The sequence below is a fragment of the Peromyscus maniculatus genome, chromosome 8, assembly GCF_049852395.1.
Source record: "Peromyscus maniculatus bairdii isolate BWxNUB_F1_BW_parent chromosome 8, HU_Pman_BW_mat_3.1, whole genome shotgun sequence".
Classification (NCBI taxonomy): domain Eukaryota; kingdom Metazoa; phylum Chordata; class Mammalia; order Rodentia; family Cricetidae; genus Peromyscus; species Peromyscus maniculatus.
Window position 1 is genome coordinate 50,643,923 of NC_134859.1, and position 16,548 is coordinate 50,660,470.

At 43.0% G+C, this 16,548-nt stretch overlaps 1 protein-coding gene across 2 annotated transcripts in view; it reads right to left on the minus strand.

Moving 5' to 3' along the window:
* The window catches only part of Dnah9 (dynein axonemal heavy chain 9), a 356,165-nt gene that overhangs the window by 242,409 nt on the left and 97,208 nt on the right, over positions 1-16,548 (minus strand). For both annotated transcript variants that reach the window (XM_006973518.4, XM_076542621.1), the window contains 3 exons: positions 15,155-15,394; positions 14,361-14,521; positions 4,413-4,569 (listed from right to left, as the gene is read on the minus strand). In XM_006973518.4, the coding sequence (XP_006973580.1) occupies positions 4,413-4,569; positions 14,361-14,521; positions 15,155-15,394 (558 nt within the window). The remainder of the gene's footprint in view (positions 1-4,412; positions 4,570-14,360; positions 14,522-15,154; positions 15,395-16,548) is intronic.

A 16,548-nucleotide genomic window follows, 5' to 3' on the forward strand; every position in this document is an offset into this window, starting at 1 on the left:
TGGAAAAGGAAAAGCATGAGCTATGGAGGCCGGAAGGAAGAAGTGGAAGAAAATAACATGGGAAGCTGAGGGAGTCTTGAGAAACAGTCGTAACTCTTACAGGAAGCTGAGCCTCCTGAGGTTCAGAAATCATTCTGAATGCTCTGAGCTTCAGAGCCACGGGGTGTTTCCACAGTGGCCTCTGTATCAAGGACTAGGGGAAAGTATCGCTGCTGTAACATGAAGTGTGGATGCCGGGCTGTCATCAATGGCTGTGCTGAGCCAGCCTCGCCACGAAGCTGCTTTTGCCTCTGAGCAGGTTGGGCTTGCAAGGTCACTTCTGCCGCCAAAGCAGACCATTATCTCATCAGAAGGAGCTCATCTTAACAAGTCCTGGCTGCAGAATGTGGGTGCCAGCTTAGGACAGGTGGTTTTACTGAGCCATTTCTGACAGGGGCACGACCATCATTACCTCAGGGCCAGGCTGTTGCTAACCACGATAAATCCCAACTACAATTATTCCAGGACACTGTGTCGTTGAAACCCTGGCTGACAGTCCATGTGCAAACCCTGCACATAAAAACCACCCTTAAACGACCCTGTGCACACAGTTTCTCTTTGTCGTTTTACCTATTTCAGCTCTATGGCAGCGTTCTAATAAGCTCTGTGGCTTTATTCTGATGATGGTGAACTCAGCTTGTCAAATCCTATCCCTGGCAAGACTCACAGGACTCCTCAGTGTTAACTGGCTGTGTCTCGCGACATTGGCTAGCCTTGTAGGCTTTCTACTTTTCCTTTCTCCCACATTCCTCTGCTGCTCTAGGAGCACCCAGACTCTGCACCTGTGTTCATGGAGCTGAGTGGGCTTGTGTCCTGATGGAATTCCTGGGACAGAAGTGCATGGGGACACTACCTACAGCCCTAGTCCTCCCCTCCAATGCCTCTTTGCCTTGTAAACCCACTACGTCCCCTTGTTTCCTAGATCATCATTCAGCTTTGCTTCCCTTAAGCCTCTTGTTTTCTCTTTCCCTTCTTCACTGTCCTGGCACTTGGGTTTTCTCTCTTCCCGTCCAAAGTGCTTCGAAGTTCTCTCCAGTCTCCCCTCCGACGGCCAGCTCACATGGCTCCCGGTAACGGCCTCCTCTCATGTTATGCCTCCCTGCTGTTCTAAAGTCTGCAGGTCTTTCTGTGGCCCACCACTAGAAGGTCCCATGGCCTCTGACATCTGTACTTTATCCCCGTCACCCTCCCCACGTCTCCCAATGCTCCCTAAAGCTACCTGGTCACCATGCTATGCTTGGTTCTAGTCTCTACTCTGGAGAAATGCAAACAGAATCTATTAGTGTTAGTGTCACAGCAGACACATCCAGATGTGTGACAGCTATGCCTGGTTCCCAGTCCTTTCTCTCTTCACTCCAGCCAGACTCTGGGAGAAAAGCCCAGGGGTGAAGCTGACAAGGGCCGGAGTAGGGATGCTGGCTGCTTAGAACTAGGCCCTGGCTTCAAAGCCAGGCTAAGGATCAGGTTGTGTTAAAGAGCCATATCCCAGGACTCAAGCAGCCTTGGGTCTCAGGAGCTCCTCACTGTGTTTTCTCACCAGAAACCGTTGTGTCTGTCCCCCTGTTCTGGAATAGTCTAGGGCCTAGAGTTTGTACGTTACTCATACATGCCTAAGATTGTAGTATTTCAGCAAAAATTAGTTCTACTAATTATTCCATAAACATCTTGTTCCTCCATAGAGATTGGTCTATGTTTGATCTATGTATCTCTCTGTGTATATATCAATTTCAATTATTGATCTAACTGCTCTATCTATCTAATCATCTACACCATCCATAGGGACCCCCAGAGCCCTCCCATTTTCCTTCTGTGTCCTCACTGAGAATTATAGTCCCTTGACCACTCTTGGCTGTAGGTTTTCCCGGTAGTCTTGACTCTAAACAGGAGTCTTGAATATTCCTAGACACTGGTAAAGACATTTAGGCTGTTTCCCAAACCTCTTAAAGAAACTGGCCCCTGTTCTGAAAGAAATTCCTTAAAACTCATATGAGAGACACATATGTCCTTCTGGCTGAGGACATTCCTAGACAGACTATCCTAGCCTCATCTTCAGAGATAAGCCCCAGTACTTTACATATTCCTCTACTAAGTGCTTTGCACTGATTCCCCTTAGCACCTAGTTGTCCGTCCATCCATCTTTCCTCCTTCCCTCTCTCCTTCCTTCCTCCACCTCTTGGGCTCCTTTGGGTGCTGGAGCTCAAACCCAGGGCCCTGTGGATTTCTGCATGCTAAGTGGGCATTCTTCCACTGAGTGACACCTTATCTTTTGTGTTTCTTTCTTTGGAATCCTAAGCAGTCCTATCTTGGGGTGTCCTAGGACACTCCCTGGTGGGAACTTCCTTGTAGCCACTTTTGAAGCATCTCCAGCTGCAGTTCTGCAGGGTAAAACATTATTTACTTTGGTATCTTTCTGAAATACCATACACATTCTGAGCAATGGCAGTAACCAATAAACCTACCCTCTTTGTTTCTGGAGTGTTTCATGATAAAATATAGTTTCTGAACAGCTGGACAGTAAAGGAGAAAGGCTTGCAGAAACAGTTTAGCCAGGCTGTCTTTTTAGAGTGATTTTGGGGCTTAGGAAATGAACGCCATTATTCTGGGGTGTTATTAGACTCCTTCTATTAGTATTGCGCTAGTCTGTGTTTGGCCTGGACTCAAAGACTGCAACTTTTCTTAAAGCCCAGGCGAGCCAAGGACAAATGCTCTCCTACCTTGTTCTTTCAAAGGAATAGGTGGGGTTAGGGACAATTATTTAACTTTGAAAGAATTGTGATAAATGATCTTTGCAATCGCTGGCCCTGGAGTCAACTCTTCTCTTCCTATTTGCTGTGTTTGGTTTGACTTGGAAGAAGTCTGCTGATTTTCTGCCATGAAAATACATGACTTCTACATCCAAATGACTTGTATCTTCCAGAATGTTCACCATGGGAGACTTACTTACTTCAGCAATGCTGTCAATAATTAACTATAGAATAATAATAATAAAACTATAGAAGAATCTAGAAGCTCAAAATAATCCTTAAGGCAGAGTTTATTTCCTTAAAGAGGAAAAAAAATCACATTCCATCCTTGAAAAGAAACATTACCATAGTGTATTCATCAATAAAAACAGGTGCACTCAAATTTAGAGGTGATGGCTCAGGGAAGGACTGGATTCAGGTCTGGATGCCCCCTCTGTTTGCCACAGCGAAACATGGCTTCACAGGACTCTTTTACACAGAAAGGTTTTATACTAAAGCAAACCAGCCCAGCTCTAGAAAATTAGGGTCACCTAAAAAAATCACAGTTCAGTACCTGCAATCTCTAAAATTATTTCTACATTAAATGCATTTTCTAACATTAAATTTTATTTGATTTTTTTTATGTAACCTTTTTTTTTCTACTGCAAAACTTTGACATTATCTGTTTTCTCTGCTTACAAGAGAAGCATAAGGCATCTTATTAAAAACATATACTATGAGGAAACACCAGTATGGAGGCAGCAGGGCAAGTTGCTATTACACATCTTTAAAATGAGCTTTTATTCATTTGTGAGCAGAATGTCTGTAGCTGGAAGTGACCTCCTGGGCCTTTTGTTTCTCTGGCTTTTCTCCATGACACAACCTGGAGCATACTGGCTGTTGGAAAAGGGCTAGATTCTAGATTTAAGTGCATGGACTTTGTACTGCCTGTCTGTGGGTGTCTCTTATAGTGAGCAGTGACTAGTCCCTCCTGTTTACAGAAGTCTCACATGCCCTTGTATACTATCCTAGGAGAATGCCTGCCGTATAGAGGAGCTCAGATAAATCTGTCACTTGGAGACAAGTGTTCCCATCACAGCTATTCATGAGCCTTTCTGCCCTTCCTGACCCATCAGTAAATTAAGGACTTTGGGATTTGTTCAGCAGCATCATTTTACATACGACAGAAGAAAGGCGACCATGTCTACTAATCTACCCATGTCAAATAATTCATTTGTTCACAAAGTTCATTAGTAGAGTCAGAAGGTTTGGGGCTGTGCCTCTGGGTTACAGAAGATGTCAACAGAAGGAGGCCAAAAAGGGTTAAAGCATCCTTAAGACTACTGTGAAAAAGTAAGGAGATGGTATCCATGGGGAGTCCTTGCCCTGGAGGAGGTGGGAATGGGGAGGTGGGCTGGGGGGTGGGAGTGGGAGGAGGAAGGATAGGGGAATCCGTGGCTGATATGTAAAATTAAATCAAATTATAAAATTTTAAAAACAGCAAAAAAAGAAAAAAATGTAAGGAGAAACCTCCTCTCTGGACTCTGAATCTCCTGGGGGAGTGGGACCAACAAAGAATGGATAAGGCATGTATCTGATCTCAGCTACCACCCAGGTCCCAGTCTCTCCAGAAGTGGAGTGAATTTGTACCTTGTAGTCCATCTGCTCCGAGCAGTTAAACACATAGACCATGATGCCCAGTGCTCGGCCCAGGTCCTTGGTGGTCTCTGTCTTGCCTGTCCCTGCAGGTCCCGCTGGAGCCCCACTCATGGTCAAGTGCAGGGACTGAGTGAGAGTGATGTAACACCTGCCAAACATAGGAAGGCGAATGCCATTATCTGTGCCACAGACGGCCTTGCTGGGTGTCAGGGAGATGGGAGCTCAAGGATAGATGGGCCTGACACTTAGCATCTACAAAGGAAAGAAAACCCAGAATACCTGACCCATCCTTTCTTTTCCCCATGGAGTCTGAACTTCCCAGAGAACAACCTGATCATGACTGCCTGCCTCCCTATAGGGAGTCATGGCTCCTTGCTGGCCTGTCTTGACCTTGACCATGCCTTCTCCTCTAGCTTCCTCTCTCAATGCTTTGATGTTCTGTGTCTCTCCCCAAGTACACTAACAACAAGCTGCGGAGAGCAATGCTCGCTTTCTAGGTACTCTGAGACTGTGTTGACCCTTTCTCCTCCCCACCCAGGCAACCCATTGAGCCTACCTAGATGATAACCCTTTTACATCTGTCTAGCTAATGGCTAGTAACTCCTGATCAGGAATTGACGTTAGTCCATGTGCTATGCATTCCCAGCCTCAGGACTGGGATGAGTAAGAAGAAGCTGCTCAGCTGAGCTCCTACTCTGCTATGCTCCACCTTAATGCCCACCACATATATCCCACGGATTTCTCACGCACATGTTTGTCAGAGTTAGAAAGCACACCTTTCTTGTTCCTTCTTTTATTTTCAGAACCAGGCACATATAAGATTTCAATAATTCTTTAAGAAACATTTGAATGACTCCATGAATGAACAGGTAATCATCCAATCTACTATTCCTGTTACTATCTTCACTAATGGCAAGAGAATAAAGTCAGCTTTAAGATTATTTCTTGTGGGGCCAGAGAGATGGCTCAGTGGGTAAAATGCTCTTGTACTGGCCAAGCATGAAGACCCAAGTTCAAATCCTCAGCAGCCATGTAAAATCTGGGTACCGGTGACACAAGCCTGTAATCCCAGCAGTGGATAGTGTGTGCATACATATGTGTGTGTTGGAGTAGAGGTGGAAACAGAGGATCCCAGAAACTCACTGGTCGGCCAGTATGACTGAAATGGTGAGTTCTAAGTTCATTCAGTAAGTGAGACCCTATCAACAAAAATAAGGCAGACAGTGTACATCTGAATGACATGTGGACCTACACACCATACACACACATGCCACACATGTGCATGCACACACACATATACAAACACACACACACGCGCGCCACATACCCCTACACCATTACACACATACACCACACACACAAACACCACCACACACAATTATTTAAGGTACTCAATTAAAAATGATGCCCCATGCCCATGGGCAGCACAAAATGGATTCAGTGGATTATTTTTTTTAAGGCACAAAGTTGGGAGTGGGCTAGGGAGGTGAGGAGTGTGTCTGGGAGGAGTGGGGATGAATATGATCAAAATACATTGTATGAAATTATTAATACAATATTAAAAATGATGGGCTAGATATGATGAAGTCAGTCTTCAGAAAGACAAATGCAGAGCTGGCCTCCAACACTTGTACACACAGAGAATTGGGGGGATGTAGTTAGAGGAAAGTCCGTTAAAAGGACCAGTGATTTTAACATGTCCCAAGCTCAGCATAGAGGTGGTATTAAGAGAAGAAAAATGTCGTCTGCTTCAATCTAGAACAAATTGGTTCCTTTTTCATTATAACAGTCACATTTTAATGTCTTATGTTTAACAGAAATTGGTTCCCTTTTCATTATAACAGTCACATTTTAATGTCTTATGTTTAACACAAAGGCCTACAATTTTGGGTATGTTTTGGTCTTACGATCCTTTCCCATCTAGGGCACATCTTTCTCTTTGCTTATACTAACTAGGAAGTGTCTTTCTCAAAATATGATGGGAAGAAATAACACAAATGCCCCTTGTATCCCTGAGGAAATCTCTCCAGCATAAGGAACAGCGTGCCTGTGATTAGATTGGAGTAGTAATGACTGTGAGTTGCACGATTTCTGTTCTCACATACGAAAAGAAATGCTAGAAGTGACGTAGAAAACCCAAAGTACTTATGAGGAAAATACTTGGAATTTTTAATTCAGGGCATTAAGTGGGCAAAATGAAAGGTAAATTTGTGAAAATTCCCATGCTCACAAAAGAAAAAGAAATTAAGACATATCAAGTCAAGCAAAGAATGTAACACCTGTAGCAGTAAATGGTGATAAGCTGGTACATTGAAGTGTACCAAAATTCAAGACCTTTGAACTTCAAAAGATGCTAGGAAGAAAAAGACAAGACTCACCACAGACTAGGATGCCATGTCTGCAACTATATCTGTAATACAGCAGAGCATAGACTCATCACAACTCCATAAGGACACAAATGGATGTTATTATACAAAAGAAAAAACTTGTATAAAACATGTGATAAAAAGCTGCTTTATAATATTAGGCAATTGAAAAATGCAAACTATAACCTGGGTGAGATAGCCTTTCACACTGACCATAATGGCTGCAATAAGTAAGCCAACATTATTAAGGATGCAGAGAAATGGAAATGCTCACACATTGCTGGTGAGAGCGTAAAATGATACAGCCATTTTGGAGAACAATTTGCAAGATTCTTAAAGAGTCAAGCATAAAAGAGCATAAGGTCTAATAGACCCCAACCAAGCAAAGTAACAAAACAAAACAAAACAAAAAACCACACATCCACATGAAGACTTGAATGAACATGTTCATATCAGTAATGTAATAATGGCCCCAACTAGACATAGCCCAAGTGTCTGCCACTGTCCAAATGCATAGACAAAATATGGTATGTTTATGGAGTTCAAGCTCTGAGGTCTACATTTAGAGCCCAGAGCTTACTATGCTCCAGCCAGCTGAACAATTTCCAGGTTTGTGCAATGCTTCCTCTTTGATTTAAAGGTTGGTTTAATTTGTCTAGAAGTCAGATGTGCTATCCATTGTACCACAGAGCCAAGTAAAAGTTGGATTAATTTGGACTGCTGTCACTCATAATTGAAAATGTTTTGACAAAAAATATATTTTGACTCACTGTTCTTAGTAGTCAAAACATTCTCCAAAGTACTCAAAGATTTTAAATAAAAAGCAAAATAAAAAAAGCCTGAAAAAGATATAGGTAAATATTACTTTTTTTGACAAGGGCTTTCTAAACCTAAGAGTAATTTATAAGAAACAAGAATGGTGATAGCATAACTCTCAGGAGAAGAAAATCCAATTGCCAATTAACATATGACTCTGAAGCTTGTGAGTAAATAAGGTCCCAATGCAAAGGAGATACAGAATGACCAGCAAAATGAATAGGGACATTAAAGCAATACATACAGCTATTTAATGAACTCTGCACTTGACACTTTCAGAAACCAGTGAGAGTGGAGACAACATTATTTTTTAAACAAAACCAACAGGGGGCTGGAGAAATGGTTTAGCAGTTAAGATAAGATGCTGCTCTTCCAGAGAACCAGAGTTAGGATCTCAACACCTATGTCATGTCATGTGACTTATAGCCACTTGTAACTCCAGCTCCAGAGGATCCGACACCCTCTTTAGTCCACCATGGACACTCATCCATACATGTTTGTGTGTAGACACACGTACATAATACATAATGTGTAAGTTTGTACCATTTGATTATTTTCTTCCTCAGTATCTTAGAGGAAATTCACAGAGAATCTTAGCACATTCACAAATGAGTTCATGAGGCTTTGTAGCAGGAATCTTAAAAGTTCTTATTAATAAAATCAAACCTGAGGCCAGTTATTGGGGTCAATGCTGGTAGATCAGAGAGACAGAACAAGCCACAGCTATCTCACCTTGCCAGTTGGTCCTGTTTCCTCAGATTGGAAGCCTCTGAGTCCTCATCCAGAATGAATCTCAGCTGAACTGTGTTGCTCCAAAGCCTGAAAGCTTAACCAGCCAAATGCCTAACCAGCCAAAATCTTCTAGTTTCTGGTCCTCACGCCTTATATATCTTTCTGCTTTCTACCACCACTCCCTGGGATTAAAGGCTGGCTTTCTGGGATTAAAGGTGTGTCACCATGCTTGGCTATTTCCAATGTGGCCTTGAACTCACAGAGATCCAGAGGGATTTCTATCTCTGGAATGCTAGGATTAAAGGTGTGAGTGCCACCATTTTCTAGCCTTTGTATTTAGTGGCTGTCTGTTCTCTGACCCCAGATAAATTTATTAGAGTACACAATATTTTGGGGAACACAATACCACCACATTGCTTCATTGTTAACAGTGAAGCTTAGTGACAACTCAAATGCCCCCATCCCATCACATGGTTATGTTACATATATTATGGGACACTTGCAAGCAGGTTGTGAGTCAGCTCCTGAGGATTTTAGAAGAATACCCAGAGAATATACATGCAGTTATTGCATGAAGTTTACACTGGGAGATATGAACAAATGTTTACACACCCCAGAAGAGCCTCCAAGGACAGACACAATGTCACTAATGTTCCACTTGAGGAACCAGTGTATTTATTGGGCTTACTTAGAAAGCATGGGTGAGGTGTTGCAGAACCAAAGTAGCCTAACCATCCAAGAGTCTCATCCCAGCATGGATGACTACTTCCGGTAGCTGCATAGATGGAGTTTCCCTCTTGAGTTACCCTTCCACAATATATGTACTCCTTCACCTCCAGAGGCCATGTGCAGTTGGGCAGAACTACAGATAGCTGGAGGTGGAGCAAGGATGCAATGACAAGATGTCAGAGACTGCAGGTCTCTTGCAGATAGTTAAACTGCTCTGATAAAGACAGCAATGGCTGCCATGTCCAGAGAAGAGCTATCTACAAGAGTGTTAAGTAAAATGAGAAATCCCCCATGTTTCATAACAGATCATGATATGATCTCAATTTCTGTCTTCAGAGGCCACATAGAGAAGGAAGCCAGTAAACAGTGACATATCTCCCCTAGGTGACTTGGCTTTTCTTCTTCAATTATTAAGGTTTTCAGATTTCCTGTAACAGAAAACCAAAGGAAAACTTCCAGATGCAAGGCTCTGTCCTTGTCCAGCAAACCACCTTCAAAGACTCTTGCATCAATTATATCTCACTTACTTGCACCTTTTCCAGAGAAATTAGGAGGTGCTCGAAATTGATAAGCAGTTGATTAAAACTACTTAATATAGCACAGGGCAGATAGGGGCATTTATGTGTGAAGGGGAGGGGAGGGGCTGGGAGGGGTGGGGAGAACTCACCCAAGGCTAAGGGACAACCTAGAAGAATTGCTTTTGTTCAGCCTGAGAAAACATTTCCATTTGGTTCTTCAATTTAATGCTGTACCTAAGTCCCATGACAGCGACTGAGCCTACTTACATATTCAAGTCCCATCCAGGCAGTGGGAAATTCCAAAGACACAGGCACAATCAGTCAGATGTACTGTACACGGGTGTGCTTTTAATGAATGTGCAAAGGTTGTATGGATCAATTGTCCGTTTGATTAATTCTTCTGGTAGGAGCAAATTAAATGTCCCAATGCTACACACAAGTAAAGGCTGAATGCTCTCTAAAATGTGACTTCCTATGTGGAGAATAATTTTATTTCTTCTGGGTAAAACATTTCTTGAGATAATAATGGAAGTCAATGAGAAAGGGGGACTTATGTAAATATTCAACTACATATACTGTCAAAAAGGCATCTAATGTGCAAAACGAGGTCAAGGTTTATATTGCATTCACCAATATTTGCATCAAATCCTCCTTTCAAGCTGTTATTTGCAAAATCCCATGGAAGAGGGGATAAATCCCTGTTTTAGAAACAGTTCATTGTCAAACTCTTCTCTTCACTCCCTGTGACAGCATTTGGCATGAGGGTACCACAGTCCTCTAAATCAAAAAGTACTAATTTTCTTCTTCAGCTCTCGGGCAAATGTCAAGATCCAGGGAAATAGGAGTCTCATACTTCTTACAACTTGGAATGATAATGTCTGATGGGTCAACAGAAAGAAAGTAATACTCTGAATGCTATGGAGAATTGGCATCCACACCCCAGACCCTGGAACTCATCTCCCAGCATGGGCTTAAGGAGTCTATCCTGAGTGCCTGTTACAGTTGAACACAGTGCTAAGTCCTGAGAGCAGAGCAGAGCAAACCAAAGTCAAGGCCATCATAGGACATACAGTCTAGAGTGGGAAACAGACATTAATCAAATTGTTCGAACATGTGATAGCCTAATTATATTGTTTATATTCTGCTAATTATAGCCAGAAAATTCACAGTAAAAAGAAATGTGCTGCTGGATTTATTACTAATGATGGATGTATTACTTAGAATCACAATTGTAGGAGATGTTTGGGAGAATCCAGTCTTCATGTACCTTGAATTGGGAAAAAACTTCATATCTCACTGAAGAGACCCCAGACATAATTGAGTTCAGGTAAAACCCTAAATCAACTTCTTGATGTTGCCTGTTCTTATGATTGGAAACTTCTAATATTAGATATAATTCATTCATTCATTCATTCATTCATTCATTCATTCATTCATTCAGCAAATGCTGCTAGGTGTTGGTGATTTTGCACACAAAGTAAATGAAAGTCCCTGATGTCAGAGAGAAAGCAAGCAGACAAGTAGATCATTCCAGAAGGTGGGGAAAGTTAGGCGGGAGACTGAAAGGGTTCAATAAGGGCTGCCTACTGTATGTGCAAATCAGATGGAAGAGGCTGCTTTAAAAAATGGTGGTGGGGGAAGGATGAGGGGCCATGGTGGAATGGAGAGCCTGGAGAAAGAAACTCCAGGCATGAGACAGTTGAAATGAACTTCTAGTGATGAGTAGAAAGGAGACTTTGGGGACAGCGCAAAGAGAGAGGATTAGGGAGATTGGCAGGGACAACTATGTCCTCCAAGAACCTTAGATTTTTGCTTGAAATGCAGTATGGAGCCACTGGAGACAGGGATGTGGCCTCATGAAAACTGCACAGGGAAGGAGTCATTAGAATAAAAAGGGAATGACTTGAGTAGGATTCTGGGCATGAGAGACTTTTCAAACTGGGCAGGAAAATGATTGAAGGATGCGGATCCCACAGAGGATGCTGGGTGTCCATACTTTCCCAGTTCCATAGGCAGTTTAAGTCACTTGAAGCTGTTTATTAGGTATTTGGAAATGTGTTTGGATATTTGATTGTGAGACAGATGTTACCACTTAAACTAGGAGCTAGAGGTCTGGGGAGATGGCTCAGTTGGTAAAGTGCTTACCTTCGCAAGCACGAGGTCCTGAGTTCAATCCCCAGAATCTACATGAAAAAACCCAGGTGTGGTAGTGCCCACTGGTGATCCTAGCACTGGGGAAGCAGAGACAGGTGGATTCCTGGGGCCACTCCGCTGGATTAGTCTACTTGGCAAGTTCCCAGGCCAGTGGGAGACCTTGTCAAAATAAAACACCCCAAATCCAAAATAACGGGTAAAGGTAGAAAGCACCTGAGAGATAATATTCAAGGTGGTCTTCTGGCCTCCTCATGCGTGCACACTCACAGGGACACACACACACACACACACACACACACACACACACACACGAGAAAATTAAGAAAAAAACGTGGCACAGCTTACTTTAACACAGCTTATGCTAATCCCTTTGTTTTCTGTAAGCCGCTCACTCAGCTGAGCTACTCTTTCTAGAGAAGCGATATTATGTTCAATGGCCATATAAGGAAAGGGCACAGAGAACTACGGAAATCTCAGGAGAACTAAAAATACTGTATCTCAAGGCATTTCCCCATGCCCTCTTCTCTTCGTCCCCACTCTGTTGCTGGATAAAACTTGGTAAGGCGTGATTTTCATCACTCCCCACTGGATCAAGAATGTATCTTTTATACTCCTTCGTCTGACTCGGGTGACCGGCTGCCTTCCCTAAAGCCAAAGTCAAGAGTCTACATCCCTCTCCAAGGTCTCTCATTTCCATGACTTTGCTTTGCAATCTTTCAGGAATGATTAACTAGAGTTGTTTCAGTTTGGGGATCTACGTTGACAGCTGACAAATGTGCTGTGTGTGGTGTACAGACCCGAGGAAGGATTATCGCGCAGCCACAGCTAACCTGAGCTATATAGTGTATTCAAGGGAGACAGTGTCTTAAAAAGTCTGGACAAACGAGAACAGATGCTACAGTCCCTTTTACCAGCAAGAGTGATACACACACACACACAGATTTCTATACCACATGAGGGACACCCTGGCAGCCATCTGACAGTCTCCCCCTGGACCCATTATGTCTTGAGAGGTCCAGACCAGGCACTCCTTGTTATTCAAACCCTTCTAGTCATCATTGTCTTCCTCCTGTGATGGGACCCTCTGTGCTCAGAGGACAGGCACACTTGGTGTCACACTCTGTGTCCTGTACTTGGAAATCCACAGCAAATGGCTTTGAACCTTACTTGAGTCTAAGGCAGTGGTTCTCAACCTGTGGGTCATGACCCCTTTGGAGGTCACCTGTCAGGTAGCCTGAATATCAGACATTTACAATATGATTCATCACAGTAGCAGAATTATAATTATGAAGTAGCAACAGAATAATTTTATTGTTGGGGGTCACCACAACATGAGGAACTGTATTAAAGGGTGGCAGCATTAGGAAGAGTGAGAACCACTGGCCTAAGGTCTAGTGCTTTTTCCCCTTGTACTATTTAAATTTTTATCTGTATGTGTTTTAATTCCCCCACTAGAATTGGTATTTAAGAGCAGGACATATTTTAGTTATTTAGAAATGCCAGTAGTCAGCTCAGTGTGTGGCATGAGTTCATTTATGTACTAGGATGAAGGATGGAGAATATGTACTCCTGAAACACTGTGTGGTTGATATATTGTGCACCCCAATAAACTTATCTGGGGGTCAGAGAACAGAACAGCCACTATATTAAACATAGAGGTTAGGCAATGGTAGCACAGGCCCTTAATCCTAGCATTCCAGAGGCAGAGATCCACATCTCTGTGAGTTCAAGGCCACACTGGAAACAGAGCCAGGCATGGTGGAACACACCTTTAATCCCAGCACTTGAGATCTCATCTTGCTTGGGAAAGACACATGCCTTTAATCCAAGGAAATGATGACAGGAAGGTATGAGGACCAGGAACTAGAGCCTTTTAAGCTTTTAGGTTTTCAGCAGCAGTTCAGCTGAGATCCATTAGGGTGAGAACTTAGTGGCTTCCAGTTTGAGGAAACAACTTCAGCTGAGAAGTTGGCGAGGTGATGTTAGCTGTGGCTCGTTCTACTTCTCTGATCTTTCAGAATTTACCCCAATACCTGACTCCTGGGTTTGTTTTTATTAATAAGACCATTTAAGATTCATGTTAGAACACCGAAAGCAACTTAATGGTTGTGAATATGCTCCTTATAGTTTTGTGTTCTCAGAGAGTGAGAGGTAATGAATAGATGCGCCAGTGGAAGATACATGTGGCTTTTTAAACATGAGTGCTTGGGATTGAACTCAGATCCTCATGTGTGTATGGTAAGCACTTTACCAAATGAGACACTTTCCAGACCCAAAACTTTGCATTAGGATTAGTTTCTTTCAAAAGACCAAATGTGAGGTCATTTTTTGTCATGGTTAAGCACGTGGGATGTATTCAATCTGGCGTTGGAATTCAGGTGCATATCACTGCCTTAGCAATTCCTTGAGAAAGTAACAGTTCATTGATTTGCTCAGGGGCTTGTTTGAAGAAGATCACCTTGCATCCTTTCAAGGTTTGTTTTATAATTGCTGTGTTGAGTTAAGTTTCTCCCCTCAAAGCTATGTGAACAAGCAGACAATTATGGTGACCTTGATCCTGGCTGACCATTGGTTGACTTTGTCAGACACAAGGAGAGCTGTTAGTAACTGGTACTGGCACTTACCTATCAGTCAAAGGCGTGATCACTAGGCGAGGTGTATTTCCCAGATACTCATAGGAATATAGAAACTGGGCATCACAGATGTTGGCAAAGCAGTGTTTGGCCTCATCATCCCAACGATGGCGTAGCTGTGATAGCCAGACGAAAGCCTGGGAATTGTCAACCTAATGGAAGAGTAGCAGAGCATGTGGGTGAGTTATAGTTCTTTACAGGTAGGTGGCCCTCTGCTTACAGGCCATGGAAGCCTCGGGGTGGCTTTGATGTTGTCTGATACGTGAAAGGCCAGAATGTTCTGCCCATAGCATAGAAAGCACAGGCAGGTCTGATTACAGATGCTTCCCAGCTTGCGCTAGGGCTACATCTGTATAATAAACACATGATAGATAGAAAATACTTTAAGTGGAAAATGAATTCGATCCACTTATCCTACCAAACATCATAACTGCCTTACACAGTGAAAGTATTTTCATTACTTTGTGGCTGGATAAAACCATTTTACATAATGTCCAATTACATGATTGTGTTGAGTAGCCTATGTTATTAATTACACACTATAATAAAAGTGCAGTTCCTACTAAATATATATTGCTTTTCTGCCACCATGAAGTCAAAATACCATGAGCTGACTAATCATAAATCAAGTACTACCCCTACACTGCTGTGCTGGAAGTTTTGAGAGGCAGCAGGAAGTCCCATGCCCCTCACCCAGCTGATGTGATGACCCAGGGACTGTATTAGAGTGATCCTGATGGAGATTCTTCTTACAAGAGAAATATACCTAGATCTACAGTGCCTACCTTTTGAGCAATCATTTTGGCTACCACATCCCGGGCATGCACATCAATGGTGCATATGGTCATGATCTTCTGCCTGTCCCCCTTGGAGAGCTGGCCAATTAGCATGGTGATAAGGGTTTTGAGTTGGGCCACTTGCTTCTTGTAGTAGTCCTTCATGGCATTCTCATAGCCTTCCTCCAGCCTGGCAAACGCAATGCCCACCTCTGTCGTCCACCAGATCTGAGTGCAGGTCAGCGCCACCTGTGGTACCAAGAACTGCTTAGTCAAGCTGTTACCAGGGCTTGTTTCCAAGCAACCCACTCACGAGGCAGCAAGAGTTCAGGATGCAACTGTGTGGGTGACAGCCCCCTTCCCTCCCTCTTCCCTGATCATTGACTAAGGCAACCATATGCTCCAAGTCCTCAGAGATGTGAACTAATTACAACCAAGATGAGAAGAGCACATTCTGCTCCTGATGATGGATCACGGTTGAGGACAGCCAAAGGCTGGCTCTGGCTGATGCCTCGGTGTCAAGGAATAGCTACAGGCATCATTCACCTCTCACTTCCCAGAGATGGCACCTCTGTCACATGAGGGAGGAGCACACACCGACCAACCAAGCACCTCAACGACACTCAGCCTTTGATTCTTTAGCAGCCCAAGTACTCTAATTCCATGGTCTACATTTGCTTCTTCTTAATATTTTCACCACATCTTTATTTTCTCAAAAATCTACAGCCTGAAAATGACTACTTTTGAAGGTCAGGGGAATAAACACCAAGATTCAATGTGGTCATTATGTTTGTGTGTTTTTTTCAGAGATTAAAAATAAACATGGAAAAAGAGATTTAAATCAGGATTTCTTCTGTTGACTGTGCACTTGTACATGGCAAATACATCCTTTTCAGTATCTGTAGTGGAGGATTTAATTGCATTGTTCATCTGTGGACCCATTAGGCTTAGGAGACATTGTGCTAGATGCTATGTATTTGATAGTAGGAGGCATCACATTTTTTTTTTTTTAGCTCAAAATTCTTATACAGAACTTGTGCTGTGAGGAATGCTGATGGGAATTATTTCTTTCGTGAAACAGCAACAGTTGCTGTAAGCAGCCTCATCCATTAGGTTGCCTATGTTTTCCTATGGGATTGCATCCTCCTACTGGAGTTTGTTGGAGAGAGGCCTTCTGCATCGCTGCTTTATCAGACAGTTTGATGGGACTCACTTGTTTCCACAGCCCTACTTCTCCCTTCTCTTTGGGCTCACTCAGTCATTTCTGCTTTCTTCAGACCTCCCTACCCATTTCCATGTGACCGTTCCATGGTACTCTGCTGAAATGGCCCCATTAAGTCACCCAGGGACAGACTTTACCCTTGTTTTGCTTGATCTTGTAGAAGTAACTGGAAATGTGTCAC